Source organism: Enoplosus armatus, chromosome 1 (assembly GCF_043641665.1).
Source record: "Enoplosus armatus isolate fEnoArm2 chromosome 1, fEnoArm2.hap1, whole genome shotgun sequence".
In the NCBI taxonomy this organism is placed as follows: domain Eukaryota; kingdom Metazoa; phylum Chordata; class Actinopteri; order Centrarchiformes; family Enoplosidae; genus Enoplosus; species Enoplosus armatus.
Window position 1 is genome coordinate 4,152,683 of NC_092180.1, and position 13,919 is coordinate 4,166,601.

At 41.0% G+C, this 13,919-nt stretch overlaps 1 protein-coding gene across 1 annotated transcript; it reads left to right on the forward strand.

Moving 5' to 3' along the window:
- The first annotated feature begins 8,848 nt into the window (after nt 1-8,848).
- On the forward strand, nt 8,849-10,490 carry LOC139285161 (E3 SUMO-protein ligase ZBED1-like). The gene is made up of 2 exons (XM_070905653.1): nt 8,849-9,723; nt 9,836-10,490. Exons 1-2 carry the CDS (start codon nt 8,849-8,851, stop codon nt 10,488-10,490), a joined length of 1,530 nt encoding a protein of 509 aa, XP_070761754.1.
- The last annotated feature ends 3,429 nt before the right edge of the window (nt 10,491-13,919 follow it).

Genomic DNA, 13,919 nt, shown 5'->3' on the forward strand with positions numbered 1-13,919 from the left:
AGGAGAAGGTGCGAACTGTGCACCTACAGGAGAAGAACGGCAACCACTTGCTCCAGCTGTGGAAAGTGTGTCTGCAAGGACCACTCTACTGTGGTTTGCACATCCTGCCGCCCTTGAGCATGCACACACACACACACACACACACTTATTGAAACACACTATTTAACGTTCTCTCTCTCTCTCTCACACACACACACAGACACACACACACACACATGCAGCTGTTGTTCTCTATAAAAATAAATGCTGCTGCTTTATTTTTCAAATCAAATTTAAAGGGTTAAAATTCTGAAATTGAATGAAATTTGGGATTTCATGGTCAGGACCGATTCTAATTTAAAAAAAAATAACTGTTGAAAGTAGAAAATAATCTTAATATGTGGTATTTTTTATAGCATTTTGTAAAAACAGGAGATGGCCATTTTTGTCCACGAACATGCTAAGTGGGAGTTTTTATGTTTTTTTGTCACTGTACAAAAAAGTAATGATGCATAAAAATTAATGATACTGCTAATTATTGACATACATTTAGCTGCGTGGATGGTTAAAAAATATATCAGGTAGCATGTATTATTTGTTAAAAAAAGTGATTTTATGCTTTTCTCCCTTATAAATCATTAGCATTATGTGATCTAACAGGCATTTAAAGGGTTAAAATTCTGAATTTGAATGAAATTTTGGTTTTCATGACCAGGACTGATGCAAATTTAAAAGATCTAGTTGGTGAAAGTGGAAAAATCTTTTAATATATATTAATTTTATAGCATTTTGGGAATGCAAACAGGAGGTGGCCATTTTTGGCCACAAACACGTTGAGTGGGAGTTTTATCTATTTTGCTTTCCCTGCACAAAAATAACAATGCATAATAATCAGTGTTGTTGTTAATCAGTTACATATCTCAGACTGTGCTATTGATAATACAAGAAAAACCAGTAGCACTGAGAATACAGAAAGTGGTCATTTTTGAGGTTGTTTTCCAACAAGTGCATTGTGCAAACAAACTGGCATTTGAAGGGTTAAAAAATTAAAAAGGAATGGATATTTTATACTTATGATAAGAACTGATGTTAGTTAAAGACTTTATGCAGTAAAAGTAGCAAAGAACATAAAAAATCTAAAAAATTACACCCTCAGTCTGTTAACAGACTGAGTGGATAGTGATTTTGAACAAAGCCAGAGGGTTAACATTGTAGTGTTGTGATAGGTTTTGTTTGAATGCACGCTTGATCATCAGTTTAGCACAGTGCTCAGAGGCCTTCTGCGCCATTCTTCTCACCCTTTTTCGTTTAGTATCAAATTTTTCTCGATGTCTCAAGGATGGTAAAGTTGAATGTTGATTCCTCACAGACTCCTTACGAACAGAAGATGGAGAGCCGCATAAAGGATGCCTTATGCTGTTGCTTTTTCTTCCATAGTATATTTCAAATGGAGACCTCCAGCCTAAAACTTCTTTAAGATCCTCATTTAGCACTCTTGAGTATACAGGTAGGTGCTTGACCCAGTTAACTCCTTTCCTTTGAAATTTCACCAGATCATACATGATCTTCTTTCTCAGCCACCTGTGTGTCCTCTCGACCTTTCCTTGGCTTTGTGGATGATATGGTGAACTTTCAATTACTTTCACTTGCAGAGATCTCATTAGAATTTTCACCACCCCTTTAAACTCAGTCCCTTGGTCATGTTGTAACACTTTGGGTGGTCCATGTTCACAATAAATCTTGTTAAGGTGTTTGGCAATTTCAACACTACTTTTTCTTTTCAATGGTTTCAGCCACATGTAACGACTAAACACATCCATCACTGTGAGAATGTAACGGTATGAAGCCTGACCATAACTCATTTTCATTTTTCCCATGTCCAATAGGTCAATTTGGTGTCGATCTTGCACTTCTTTGGCTTGAATGGTCATCAAAGGGGGCTTATTCAGAAACTTTGCATTTTGAAGTTGGTAGCACTCAGTTTTGTTCAAGATTTCCTGCACCTTTCTTTCACTTACGCCAGTATGATGCATTTTCAGTCGTTTGCTCAACTTTATTGCTCCAGAGCCCTTGGTATCATCTAGACCCTTTTTAACAACACAATCAACATTAGAATGTAACATGACTGGCTTGCCGGCACACAGCAGTGTCTGCAGGGTGCAGGTCAGGGTTATAATTAGCAGACCTACAAGGGGGACAAAAGAGGGAAAATGTTTAACTCCCAAAACTAAACTGCATTTTGTGCCTTTCTTTGCACTTTTATTTTATTTGTGGAATTTCATTGCAAGTACTAAAATATTTTATCTTGAATTAATATTTAAGAAGGTATTTTAATGATTACAATTTTGATAACCCACCACCACCTGTGGCCTCATAGTACCAAAATTCACACTGCTTTACGAATGTTGATCTTATGTTATAGCCCTAGATTTGTCTCAATAGAGGATGCTATCTTTAAAGAGGATGCTGCTTTTATAGGAATACTGAAAAACAAGGTTTTAACAAATTCATTATGTATTCGCACCTATAATAACATTTTTAGCCTTTTAATAGCTATTTGGATGCTTACTATTTATGATGTGTTAATTCATCGCATGGAATGTTAGGTATTCAGCTTCACTCATTCAGCCAATGGTTTACAGTGACTTCACACAGGGAAGGTGTTGCTCTCTCATCCACCATTCTTCATATGGCTAGGAACTAGGAAAAAGTGAATTAGTAAGTTAAACTAATTAGACTTACAGTGAAGGGTGAAGCACAGCTATCAAAGCTGTTGTTCACAATGAAGATCTACCCACGGAATAACATATGAGAGGGGTGAACAGAGAGGCAAGCTTTGAAGCAGCTTGGAACTGTAAAGTTTGGCATTCATCTTAAACCATTTTAGACCAAAACAGCAAGTTATTTGTTTCTCAAATTAATTGAGATCTGCAAAGTACAGTTTATGTTCTTACAATGACAAAAAAAAGTTCAACCCCAAAGTTTTATTGGCATTTAAAATATGGATGGTTCATAACTTTTCATTCTTTCTGTTAAAAAGCCCTATAATGTACATTAGTCTACTCAAAACAGTAAAAAAAATGAAGGGTTCCACCCAGTGTAAGACCATATGCTGGTGCAGTGGGCCCTTCCTTCTGATGCATATGTTATTTTGTTTCCAACTCATTCCACTTTGTAAATAATATACATTATTAACCAGAATACCTCATTCATTGTGATCTGGGATGTGTTGTTTAAATGTTCACTTTAGTTTTTTGAGCAGTGTATTGAAGTTTTTTTTGTGTGTGTGTGGGTTTTTTTTTTTTGCACATGCACAGCTTTCCTTCAAATTTGTCCTGCTTTAAGTTACTAACTTTTAACATGCACCTAGAGGCATATATTTGAGTTTTACTCAAAGCTTTTTTTTCCAAACTGTTTTTAATGCAGTGAGCATAACTTGGACAATGCAGGTTTAAATTCAGTCATATAATTTCTTATCAAGGGCAAAACATCTACATATCTTTAGATCAACTGTAAAATGTCTTCATCCTTCCATATAATCAATTTCACAGATAATATTTGGCACAGTTTTTTCATACCTGGCATCATGTTGAACTCCGTTGGCTGTCTCAATTAAGCATGCAAGCAGCACATGATCTTTGTAGAACTGAACGGTGCAGCAGCCAATCAGATTACACCCCCCCCCCCCTCCCCTCCCTGGCTGGGTGACAGACGGTGTAAAGAGCTTTGAATTTGGCCACAAGTTATTGGCCTATATAATTCCAAACTTCAAATAGGCAACTAACGTTATATTTGGAGTATTCTGTCATACATAGATTTATTAGGCTACATAGCTCGAAGGGAAATTGCATAAAAATCAATAAAAGTCACTCTTGTCTAAATTCATTGTTTAACGAACAACAATAATAGGTATTATTACGTAATGCACCATGTTATTACATTTCCCAGCAAATAAAAAAGTTGCAAGTGCATTTTGTAATAATCTTCTCAAAATGTAATAACTTATTACGTAATGCGGCAAAATTTATTACATAATGCGTTGGGGCAGTTTATTACGAAATGCGGCAGTTTATTACAAAATGCTGCTTTATTACAAAATGAAATAAAGTTATTACATTTTGGATGTTTATTACAAAATGCACCGTTATTACAAAATGTGGCTCAACAGGGTCTTTCAAATTTCAAGTGCGCATGCGCCGCCATATAGCGCATTCTCTATGGTGGAAAGTGAGGATGAGGATCGTTCTTCCTCTAAGCTGTTACGACTTCATACCAAATAAATAAAATAAACAAGCCTTGCAGTGAGCTCGTGCCGTCTATCAAGTGACATATCGACGACCACGATCACTTCTGATCTTGTCCTCAGTCTATCAAGGAAGCAGGAAGAGCGCACACCGTCTGTATGATGAAGCAACCAGGAAGTGTTCTAGCAATTTAATCGTTGCTCCTAGTAATGTAAATGGTAAATGGTAAATGATCTCACTTATATAGCGCCTTTCAACCTTCACAAGCGCTTTACAGCTAAGTCTCATTCACCCATTCTCTCACACACCAATGGCGACCGAGCTGCCATGCAAGGTGCTGGTCTCCATCAGGAGCAACTTAGGGTTCAGTGTCTTGCTCAAGGACACTTCGACATGACAGGGGCAGCCGGGGATCGAACCCCCAACCTACTCTAACCAGCTTTACCTCCCGTGCGACAGTGCTAACCACTGCGCCACCATGCCACCCCTGTTGTCTGTTATGAAACTACTGTGCACCACCCTAGGAAAAGCGACCGGGCTCTTAACTGTCCTAGTTGTTGTCATTGCAGCGGTTTTGAATTATTTCGACGACCCTGTTCCGGTTAAATATACCAGGTAAAGGACAGCGGAGCTTCTCTGCCAGCACATTAACGTTGATTTAGCTGATGTATAACACCAGATAACGCTAACGTTACACGTAACGTAGCTAAATGCGAATATAACTAAATGTTTTTAGCTGTTTAGCATATCTACTATCCAGACCTGTGGACCACAGCAGGGCCGGTTTTTGCTATGGGCAATGTGGGCGACCGCCCAGGGCGCAATCTATGTGAGGGCGCACGAGCGCCCTCAAAAGAACTAAACAAAAAAAAAAACTAAACTCAAAACAAAACTCGCCAGTTTTCTAGACTACCGCTCATTTGTCAAGTTAGTGCAGTGGGCGCTGGGGCGCCCTCATTGTCACGTCAACTTGCTGCTGAGAGTCATACAGGTTGTGTGTGTCCGAAGAGGCAAGGGGGAGGGGGGAGGGGGATCAACTTGCGACTGCAGAGGTTGGCAAGGGGGAGGGGGGCGAGGGATAGACTGATGCCAGGCCACACAACACAAACTGCTTCCAAATAAATTGTATTTCATAATTAACATAGACCCATATGCCTACACGTAATTGATTGGGTTATGTGAAAAATGTAAAAAAAAAAAAAATCACCTACGTAAATTTGTCATCATCAGCATCAATCATACAGTTGCACAACAGATTTCGTATGATGATGTAATTGATGATTTTGCATCAAAGAAGGCTAGAAAAGTGATGGTTCGCCCAGGGCGCAAATCTAGCCAGGACCGCCTCTGCTCGGTCTAAACTGTATGCTCAAAAATACAGAAAGGAGTGGGAATCAAACCCTGAATTCAAAGGCTGGTTGAAGCCGTTTATTGACGATGATACACAGGCATACTGTCTGTATTGTAAAGCTGATTTCTACTCCAAACTTTGTGATATAAAAAAACACGACAACTCAAAAACATACTCAAAAGGCAAAGCCTTATAACAGTTCCACCCAGAGCAAGCTGCCATTCATGAGTTAAAAAAAAGTGACTCTGCAAAAAAGGCTGGAGCCACCATGGCATTAGCTATTGCCGAACACTGTTCCATGCTGGCATGTGATCACATTGGGGAAGCATGTAAAGCTGCTTTCTCAGACTCCACTGCTGCTACTCACTTCAAAATGCACAGGACAAAGTGCACGGAAATGATTACTGGTGTTCTAGCACCATACTTTCTAAAGTTGTTTCAGCCTCCTCCTCGATGAGTTGTAAGTGTTTCTAAGTCCCTGGGGGTTGTGATAAGGTACTTTAGTGACACCAAACACACAATTATCTCAACATTTCTGGGGCTTGTTGAGTTGGAGGGAGGAGATGCCAGATCTATAGCTCGAGCTGTTGTGGCTTTCCTGGAGAAGTGTTGTCTGAAAAAAGAGAAACTCCTGGGGATAGGGACCGACAATGCCTCCGTTATGACGGGGATTAACAATGGGGTCCATAAAGTGCTGAAGGAGGAGTATGGCCTCAAAGATCTGCTTCATCCATCCTGTATGTCCGATATGCTCTGAAGTTGTCTGGTGAGGCTTGCTATGAGCACAAGCTGCCTGATAATGTTTTGCAGCATTTTGGCACATCAGCTGCTTACTCATTTAAGTCAGCTCCCTCAGTTGCTGAACCTGAGATTTGTTTTGGTGTGCATTTTTTATTTATCCTAGATATATGGGATTAGTAGGACCTAATTAGTATAATAACTAAACTTTGTCTTTGTACAGGAAGTAGTTTTTCAGAAAAAGTATGGCCTCATATGAGGACAGTCGATTTATTTTTGCATTTAAAAACGATACAAAATAATGTCAGTTACTTTCCCTGAACAGCCTTTTGTCTTTAACCTTCTCTAACAAGCCTCCTCTAACAAGCTCCTCTCCCAAAAGCAGTCTGTCTGCCTGTCCAGAACAGCCCTACTTGCCTTTGTGAAATGCTGCAAAGCAGTTGCGTTCACTTTGCAAGCAAAGGAACACATTGCATTTCATGCACCGCACACGGGATTTCCCAGGGCAGCCTTGTCCTCGGCAACGCATTGGATTTTTCAGGTCGGCCATCTCCGGGAGGTGAGCAGCAGAATATGTGCGGACAGAGACACGTGGGACTGGGGTGATCCGAGATCTTTTGCCTGGTTGTGGAAGGTGTGCATTCTCTTCCTCTGCATGTGCGACATGAGCATCTTCATCAAGAACGTCACACTTATTGAGGAATACCTGAGCCACTACCATGTGAAACTCAAGAAACTTCATGATAGCCTTTCTTGGAGTACCATTTTTCTGGTTATCTTGGCGATACAGCAGCCAGCTGTTGCCAAGAGCAAGATCCGTGAAGTGCATCAGCATGCGAATTGTCCACTTCTTGGTGCGGACACTCATTCTGTAGTAGCTTATCATTCTGTCTGACATGTGTTAGACATGCGTTATTGATGGCACAATCAATAACGTAAAATAGTCCCAATGTCCTCAAACGAGTACTTCATGTTTAGCGACGTAGCAGTTTGCTACTACTGCTAAAATTTGTAAAATTTGCATGCCATATGAAGCTACAGACGTTATTGTGCAAAGATACACTAGTTTCAACCATGAAATATGATTTGGATTTTTACCTTGCCCATTTTTCTGTCGGGAGTTGCTGTAGAAAGTTCTTGTTGGTATTCCTGCCATCTTGCTTTCACTGAAATGGGTGTATGTCGTTATGTCACCACTAGATGGTGCGGGCAGCGTCTCTAAATGAGGCCAATGGGTCGAAGTTTTCAAAAATGAAAGCCAAAAATGTAATGTCTACATATGAGGACACAGGGTCTCAGGAGGATAGAAAGCCTTGACCAAAATGAAGATGAACTACTCTTTCTGTGAGCCAGCACAGCGTGTGTGTGTGGAGGGGGGTCTGAAAAAAGCAAACAATGAACCTGAATTAGGGCCAGACTAGTTACCATCATTTTCTCACATTGCCATTGACAGTTTTTTGGAGCATAAGGTTAGAAACTAAACCAAACTTAAGAAAACTAAATAAAAAAAAACAGAAACCTGGATACAGGAGGAGGGTTGGACGTAGAGCAATTCCACCCCACATAACAGTCTTTTGATTAAATTTGATATTATAACATTTAATACAGGACAAAATTAATTTATGTAACGTGGGTCTAGACACAGCATTTAAGTCATGAAGTTATTTTGAGAAGTGATGGCCTATTTCAACGGCAAAATTAAAAAAAACAAACCAAGAATCAACAGAAGGAAGTTCATTTGTAGTTCTAAACATATTTAGTGTGTTTTTTACTCACTTTTTGGACGTTATTCTTCTCTCCTACAGCGTCCATTACAATGACATGCAAATAGCCAATTATGCAAATTAGGCGTCATTCAGCGACTTTTAGGACAGCCAATAGCTACTTTCCTTCAAAGTAAGGGGGGAGAAACAAATATAATACAAGGGTTAAAGAGGACCTATTATACTTTTCCATATTTTCTGTCATGTACTTTAGTAATAAAACAAGTGCGCATGCGCCGACCGTGCATGCAGCCTGTTACAGTTAGCGCAATACATGTGTGTGTGTGTATATATAAATATGTGTGTGTGTATATGTGTATATATATATATATTAGGGGTGGGACTTTAACGCGTTAATTACGATTAATTAATTTTAAAAAAAAATAACGCGTTAAAAAAATTAACGCATTTAATCGCAGTTTGCATTCCAAACAACGCGGAACGTTTGTCACTGCACGATTTCCTGGTACACCGATTACACTGGTGCACACAGCTGAGCTCGGCTAACGGCTACCAAAATGGAGGAATCTGACGAAAGCTCTTTGCTAGGACTGATGGAAGGAAAATTTCATTTCAAAAAATTATCCGATGGAAGTATTGACAAAAGTGTGGTTTTATGCAAATTGTGCAAAAAAGAGTTTGCATACCACCGAAGCACGTCAACCCTACGGTATCACCTAAATGCAAAGCATGTTGCAGCGAGCACAGAGCCAGGCACTAGCAGTCCCGGTCCGAGTACGAACAAGCGGTGTCGGCAGCCCAAACTCGATGAAATGTCTGGCTTCAGGACCAAAATGAGTAAGACAACATCGGACAGACTCACAAGTTCACTCGCAAAATGGATTGCGCTGGACTGCAGACCGCTATTAGTGGTGGAAGATAAGGGGTTAGAAAATGTGCTACAGATAGCGACATGTGATCCAACTTTTCAACTGCCGTGCAGAAAGACTATTTCCGGCAAAATTCAACAGCTTTATGACACTGAAAAGCAAGCAAAGTTGGATGCATTGCAGAAAGCTGAATTTGTGGCTCTGACTGGGGATCATTGGACCTCCGTTAGTAATTCTAATTACGTCGGTGTCACTGCACACCTTGCTGATGTCACAGAAGGAACATGGCATCTACAGTCTTTTGCCCTGACTGTGCAAAAGACAAACACCAGACACTATGCTGAAAACTGCGCTGAGCAGTTTCTCTCTGTGGCAGAGGAATGGGGAATTCAACAAAAGGTCACCACAATTGGGACAGACAGTGCACGAACCATGATGGCTACAGCAAGACGTCTCCCATTCCAACACATGCCTTGTGTTGCTCACATCGTGCAAAGAACCATCACTGTTAGCCTTGCTGATAGTGGGTTTAGTGATGCTTTAGCAAAATGTCGCAAGATAGTGGGTCACTTTAAACACAGCCCTGCTAATACAGATGAACTACACCAGGAGCAAACTAGACTGGGACAAGAAAAAGAGTCACTCATTCAGGATGTTTCCACAAGGTGGAATTCAACGCTGGATATGATTTCTCGTCTACTAAAGAATCAAGAGGCTGTTTTTGCTGCTTTAGCCAAACAGAAGCACAAACTAGTCATATTGACTCCATCAGAGCTGGTAAAACTCCAAAAGCTGGCGACTGTCCTTGGGCCATGCAGGTAAATAAAACTATTTTTTAATAGGATTTATTGTTACTGTTTATTTAAAAAGCTCTATAGTTGAAATTTATTTTGTAGATTAATAATTACTTTCCTGAACTGTCTCCTGCAGATTTGTGACAGAGCTCCTTGGAGGAGAGACATATGTCTCATGTTCAGTGGTTTTACCTGCTCTCTGCCACCTGTGCCACACGATGGAGGTCTCCGATGATGACTCAGCCTACATGGTGAAATTCAAGACTGCGTTCAAAAAGGACTTATCCCAACGTAAAGCTACACTCAACCATGAATGGCTCAAAATGGCTACTGTGCTCGACCCACGCTTTAAGGATTTAAAGTGTCTTGCAAGGGGAGAGCGGGCAGAGGTTTGGACCAGCCTTGAGGCTCTGCTGCAGGAACAGCGTCAAGGTACCACCACACAGGAGCCAGCAAAGAAAAAGAGCCTCTTTCTCTCGCCATTGTCTTCAGAGTCTGATTCAGATGAGGAAGCCCTGTGTAACAGGGCCCTGAGTTTGTACAGAGCAGAATCCACCATCAGTGAGACAGACTGCCCATTGCAGTGGTGGTCCAGTCGAGCAGGGACCCACCCACAGCTGTCTGTCCTAGCCCACAAGTATCTGACTAGCCCTGCCACTTCTGTCCCATGTGAGAGGCTGTTCTCACTTGCAGGTCACATAGTAACAAAAAAGAGAGCTGCCTTGAGCTCTGAAAATGTGAACAGGCTAGTTTGTCTAAGCAACTGGCTGAAACAGAGGGAGGCGAAATAGGCATGGAGGTATTGTGAGGCCAATGGGTTTGTTATTTTTTGCACTAAAATGTCAATTGCACTGTTATAGCGCAACTGCACTGTTATAGCCTAATGTACAAAATAAGTTGTGCTCAGGGTATTTGGAGTTTAAAGGAGATTTAAGCCTGTCAAATGACCATTTATATTTCTGGTTGTTTTACCAGAAGAAGAGAGAAGTAGAGATTGCACTTTATGTTGAATTGTTTGTTGTTGTTTTTTTGTTTTTTACCATTTAAAGGCAAAACTGTTCTGAAAAAGTACTAAAGTACTTAAAATGGCACTTTAACTTTGGGTCAATTAAATTTTGGCCAGAGATATTTTCTTTCTCTGATTTGAATTGAAATGCAATTCAATTTATTTTTTCAGACATTAAAAGAGCTTGGGTTTACAGTATTCAAGTCTGTGTCTTTTATTTGATTCAGTGTTCTACTAAAATCCATTTAAATTAAAAAATGTTGCTTTTGGGGGCAAATATTGTTATGCGATTAATCGAGATTAATTAATTACAAAGCCTCTAATTAATTAGATTATTTTTTTTAATCGAGTCCCACCCCTAATATATATATATATATACACTACTCACAATAAGTTAGGGATATTGTTATTTACATGAGTGCTTGTCCTATTTGGTCTGAATTTTAATGAAATAAGTAAAAGTTCCCTTTGATATTACTAATAATGAATGAGAAGAAACACCATTTTCATTAGTTTGATATTTATTACCCCAAAAATTTAGACAATAACAAGGATAGCCCCAAATAACAAAAATTGACAATGTCAGTAGCGGGTGTTTCCACCATTTGCCGCAATGACAGCTTGACAGCGACGTCTCATGCTCCTCACTAGCCTCATGATGTTGTTCTGAGGCAATGCGTTCCACTCTTCCACAAGTGCTACACGCAGTTCTGCCAGGTCACGTGGGGGTGGGGTACGATCATCCAGTCTCTGCTTCAGCTGGTCCCAGACGTGCTCTATGGGGTTCAGGTCAGGGGACATTGCCGGCCATACCGTATGAGGCACTCCGACTTCCTGAAGTCGAGCTGTGACAATTCTGGCACGATGTGGTGGAGCATTATCATCCATGAACAGAAAGTTGGGGGTGTGCTGGCGGAATTGGGGGATGATGATGGGTTCTATGATGTCTCTGAGGTAAGAACGTGCAGTGACTGAGCCATCTACAATAACCAAATCTGTTTTGCGCTGACTGGTGATGCCTGCCCAGACTGTTGCACCTCCTCCACCAAAGCGAACCCTGGGGACCATGTTGACCTCGGCGTATCGCTCACCTCGCCTTCTCCAGCAACGCTGACGACCATCATTTCTGCGCAAGGTGACCCGACACTCATCAGTGAACAGGACGGTAGACCACTGCTGCATTGTCCAGGTCACATGGTCTTGTGCCCACTGCAAACGTTCACGGCGGTGTCTTGGTGTCAGTGGAGTCACCTGCAACGCTCGTCTGGCATTCAAGCCAAAGCGGTGGAGTCGGTTGCGAATGGTTTGTCTGGAAACCCTAGTACCCCTCACATCTCGTAAACGGGCCTGCAGCTGTGTGGCAGTTGCATAACGATGTCTGAGTGCATAGGTCCTTAGGTACTGGTCATCGTTGCGGTCTGTCACTCGTGGGGCTCCACTCCTGGGTCTGTCACGAACTCTGCCAGTAGTTCTGTGTCTTGATGCAAGTCTGCTGATGACACTTTGAGACACACCAAGTTCACGAGCAACATCTGACGGCCTGCCACCGACCCGAAGGCGCGCTATGGCCAGGTGGCGCTGCTCGTCCGTTAAGTGACGTCGTGTGTTCATGGCTGTTTGAATGATGAACTTGGAATGACTTACTGACAATACCAGCTTTTTATACCCACAGAATGTTGAAATTGATGCCACATTGAAAAGGGTTGTCTTTTGGTATTTTTTGGTATTGGCCCCAATATGTAAGGCACACTGTACACAGTGAGACCATTACGTGGAAAACACAAAATGAGGCGTGTCTATCACCCCAATACAATTGCCTCCCTATCCCAAAAATCTCTGAAGTGAAACAAACACTGTATGTATGACATCCACTGAGTCTCTCACAATATCCCTAACTTATTGTGAGTAGTGTATATATATATATACACATGTATGTAATGTAAGCACCCACTGTCATCCCTACAATACTGATATCAAGGCATTCAGTCAAAGGTGTCATATTTGATTTTGTCCAGGGCCTATACTGAAGAGTAACCAATGTCCTGCCATGTGTCTTTGTTGTTGGCTTGTTTGTAAATGACACTATGGAATAAACAAATTATACAATGCTACTGAACGTGTCCTTTTAACTGGGGATAGCACAGATGTGTAATCTTGAATATACTAACTGTTGGGGCACAGCTGATTCAGTGTGTGTTACTGAAATCACTAACCTTTTGTTTCATTAATTTTGCCAAGTGAACCAGTTTACTGTCCTATTAAACCTATATTTGGGGATAATGAAAACTTAAAACCTTTAGAACTTGAAACACTCTGTCCCAGTATCTTTTAAAATGTTTTGGAAAAATGTACCTGATCGACGTCCCTACAGCAAACATTCTCCAAAGCTTCTGGCATGGAGGCATAGTGGCCACACATGCGCCTGTTTATACAGATACTCAGTTTTACTACAACATATAATATTCTATACAATTTTCTATCCATGATTTGGAGGCTATGTGAAATTGTAGCCACAGTCGAGGAGGATTTGCTATAAAATAAAGCACGTTGTCAGTGCTTAGGATAGATGATCCATCAGTAAAGTTGCATCGTCTGATTTCATCTGTTACTGACGTGTAACCTCTGAAACAGAAGTGTGCTGTGTATTGATTCATTATTGATTAATTCCTGGCGCTGTCCATGGTGCTGAAGTAGCAGACGGATTTGTAATTGTGACTGTTTCCTCTCTGTCCCAAAACAAACCCCCCCCCCTCGTTAAAAATGAACAAATCGGTATATGTGTAATGTATAATGTCAGTAATTAGTTACCAGTGCGCTGCGCTGGATCTGCAGGTAGAGAAGCCGTAGAGGCACCGGCAGCGTCTCCAAAATTGTTTATACATATCATGTACAAGTGAATATGGTCTGATGAGCCTGACCCCCGTCTCATTGGTGTCCTCGTTTTCAGGAGAAGGAGGTGGAGAAAAAACCTCCACCTCGTAACTTGCGTCAGACTGACTGCTATCGCTATCCATCGTAATATCCATGCTAATGATATTGACTATTGACCACACCCCCGTTCTCTGTTTGAGAAAAAACGTTTACTGACAACCAGGACGTGACACTGGCTGGAGTGGGGCTTTAATATTATTATGTCACTGTTTTTCCCACTCAACCACAAAATCAAAGAATGCCAAACTGCAAATATAACACATTTGGGGAGCCTGACTTTGAT

Excerpts from the sequence above, each read along its gene's own strand:
- LOC139285161 (XM_070905653.1), top strand. The coding sequence starts at position 8,849 with ATGTCTGGCTTCAGGACCAAAATGAGTAAGACAACATCGGACAGACTC. Across the intron at positions 9,724-9,835 it reads ACTGTCCTTGGGCCATGCAG|ATTTGTGACAGAGCTCCTTG; the intron begins GTAAATAAAACT and ends TGTCTCCTGCAG.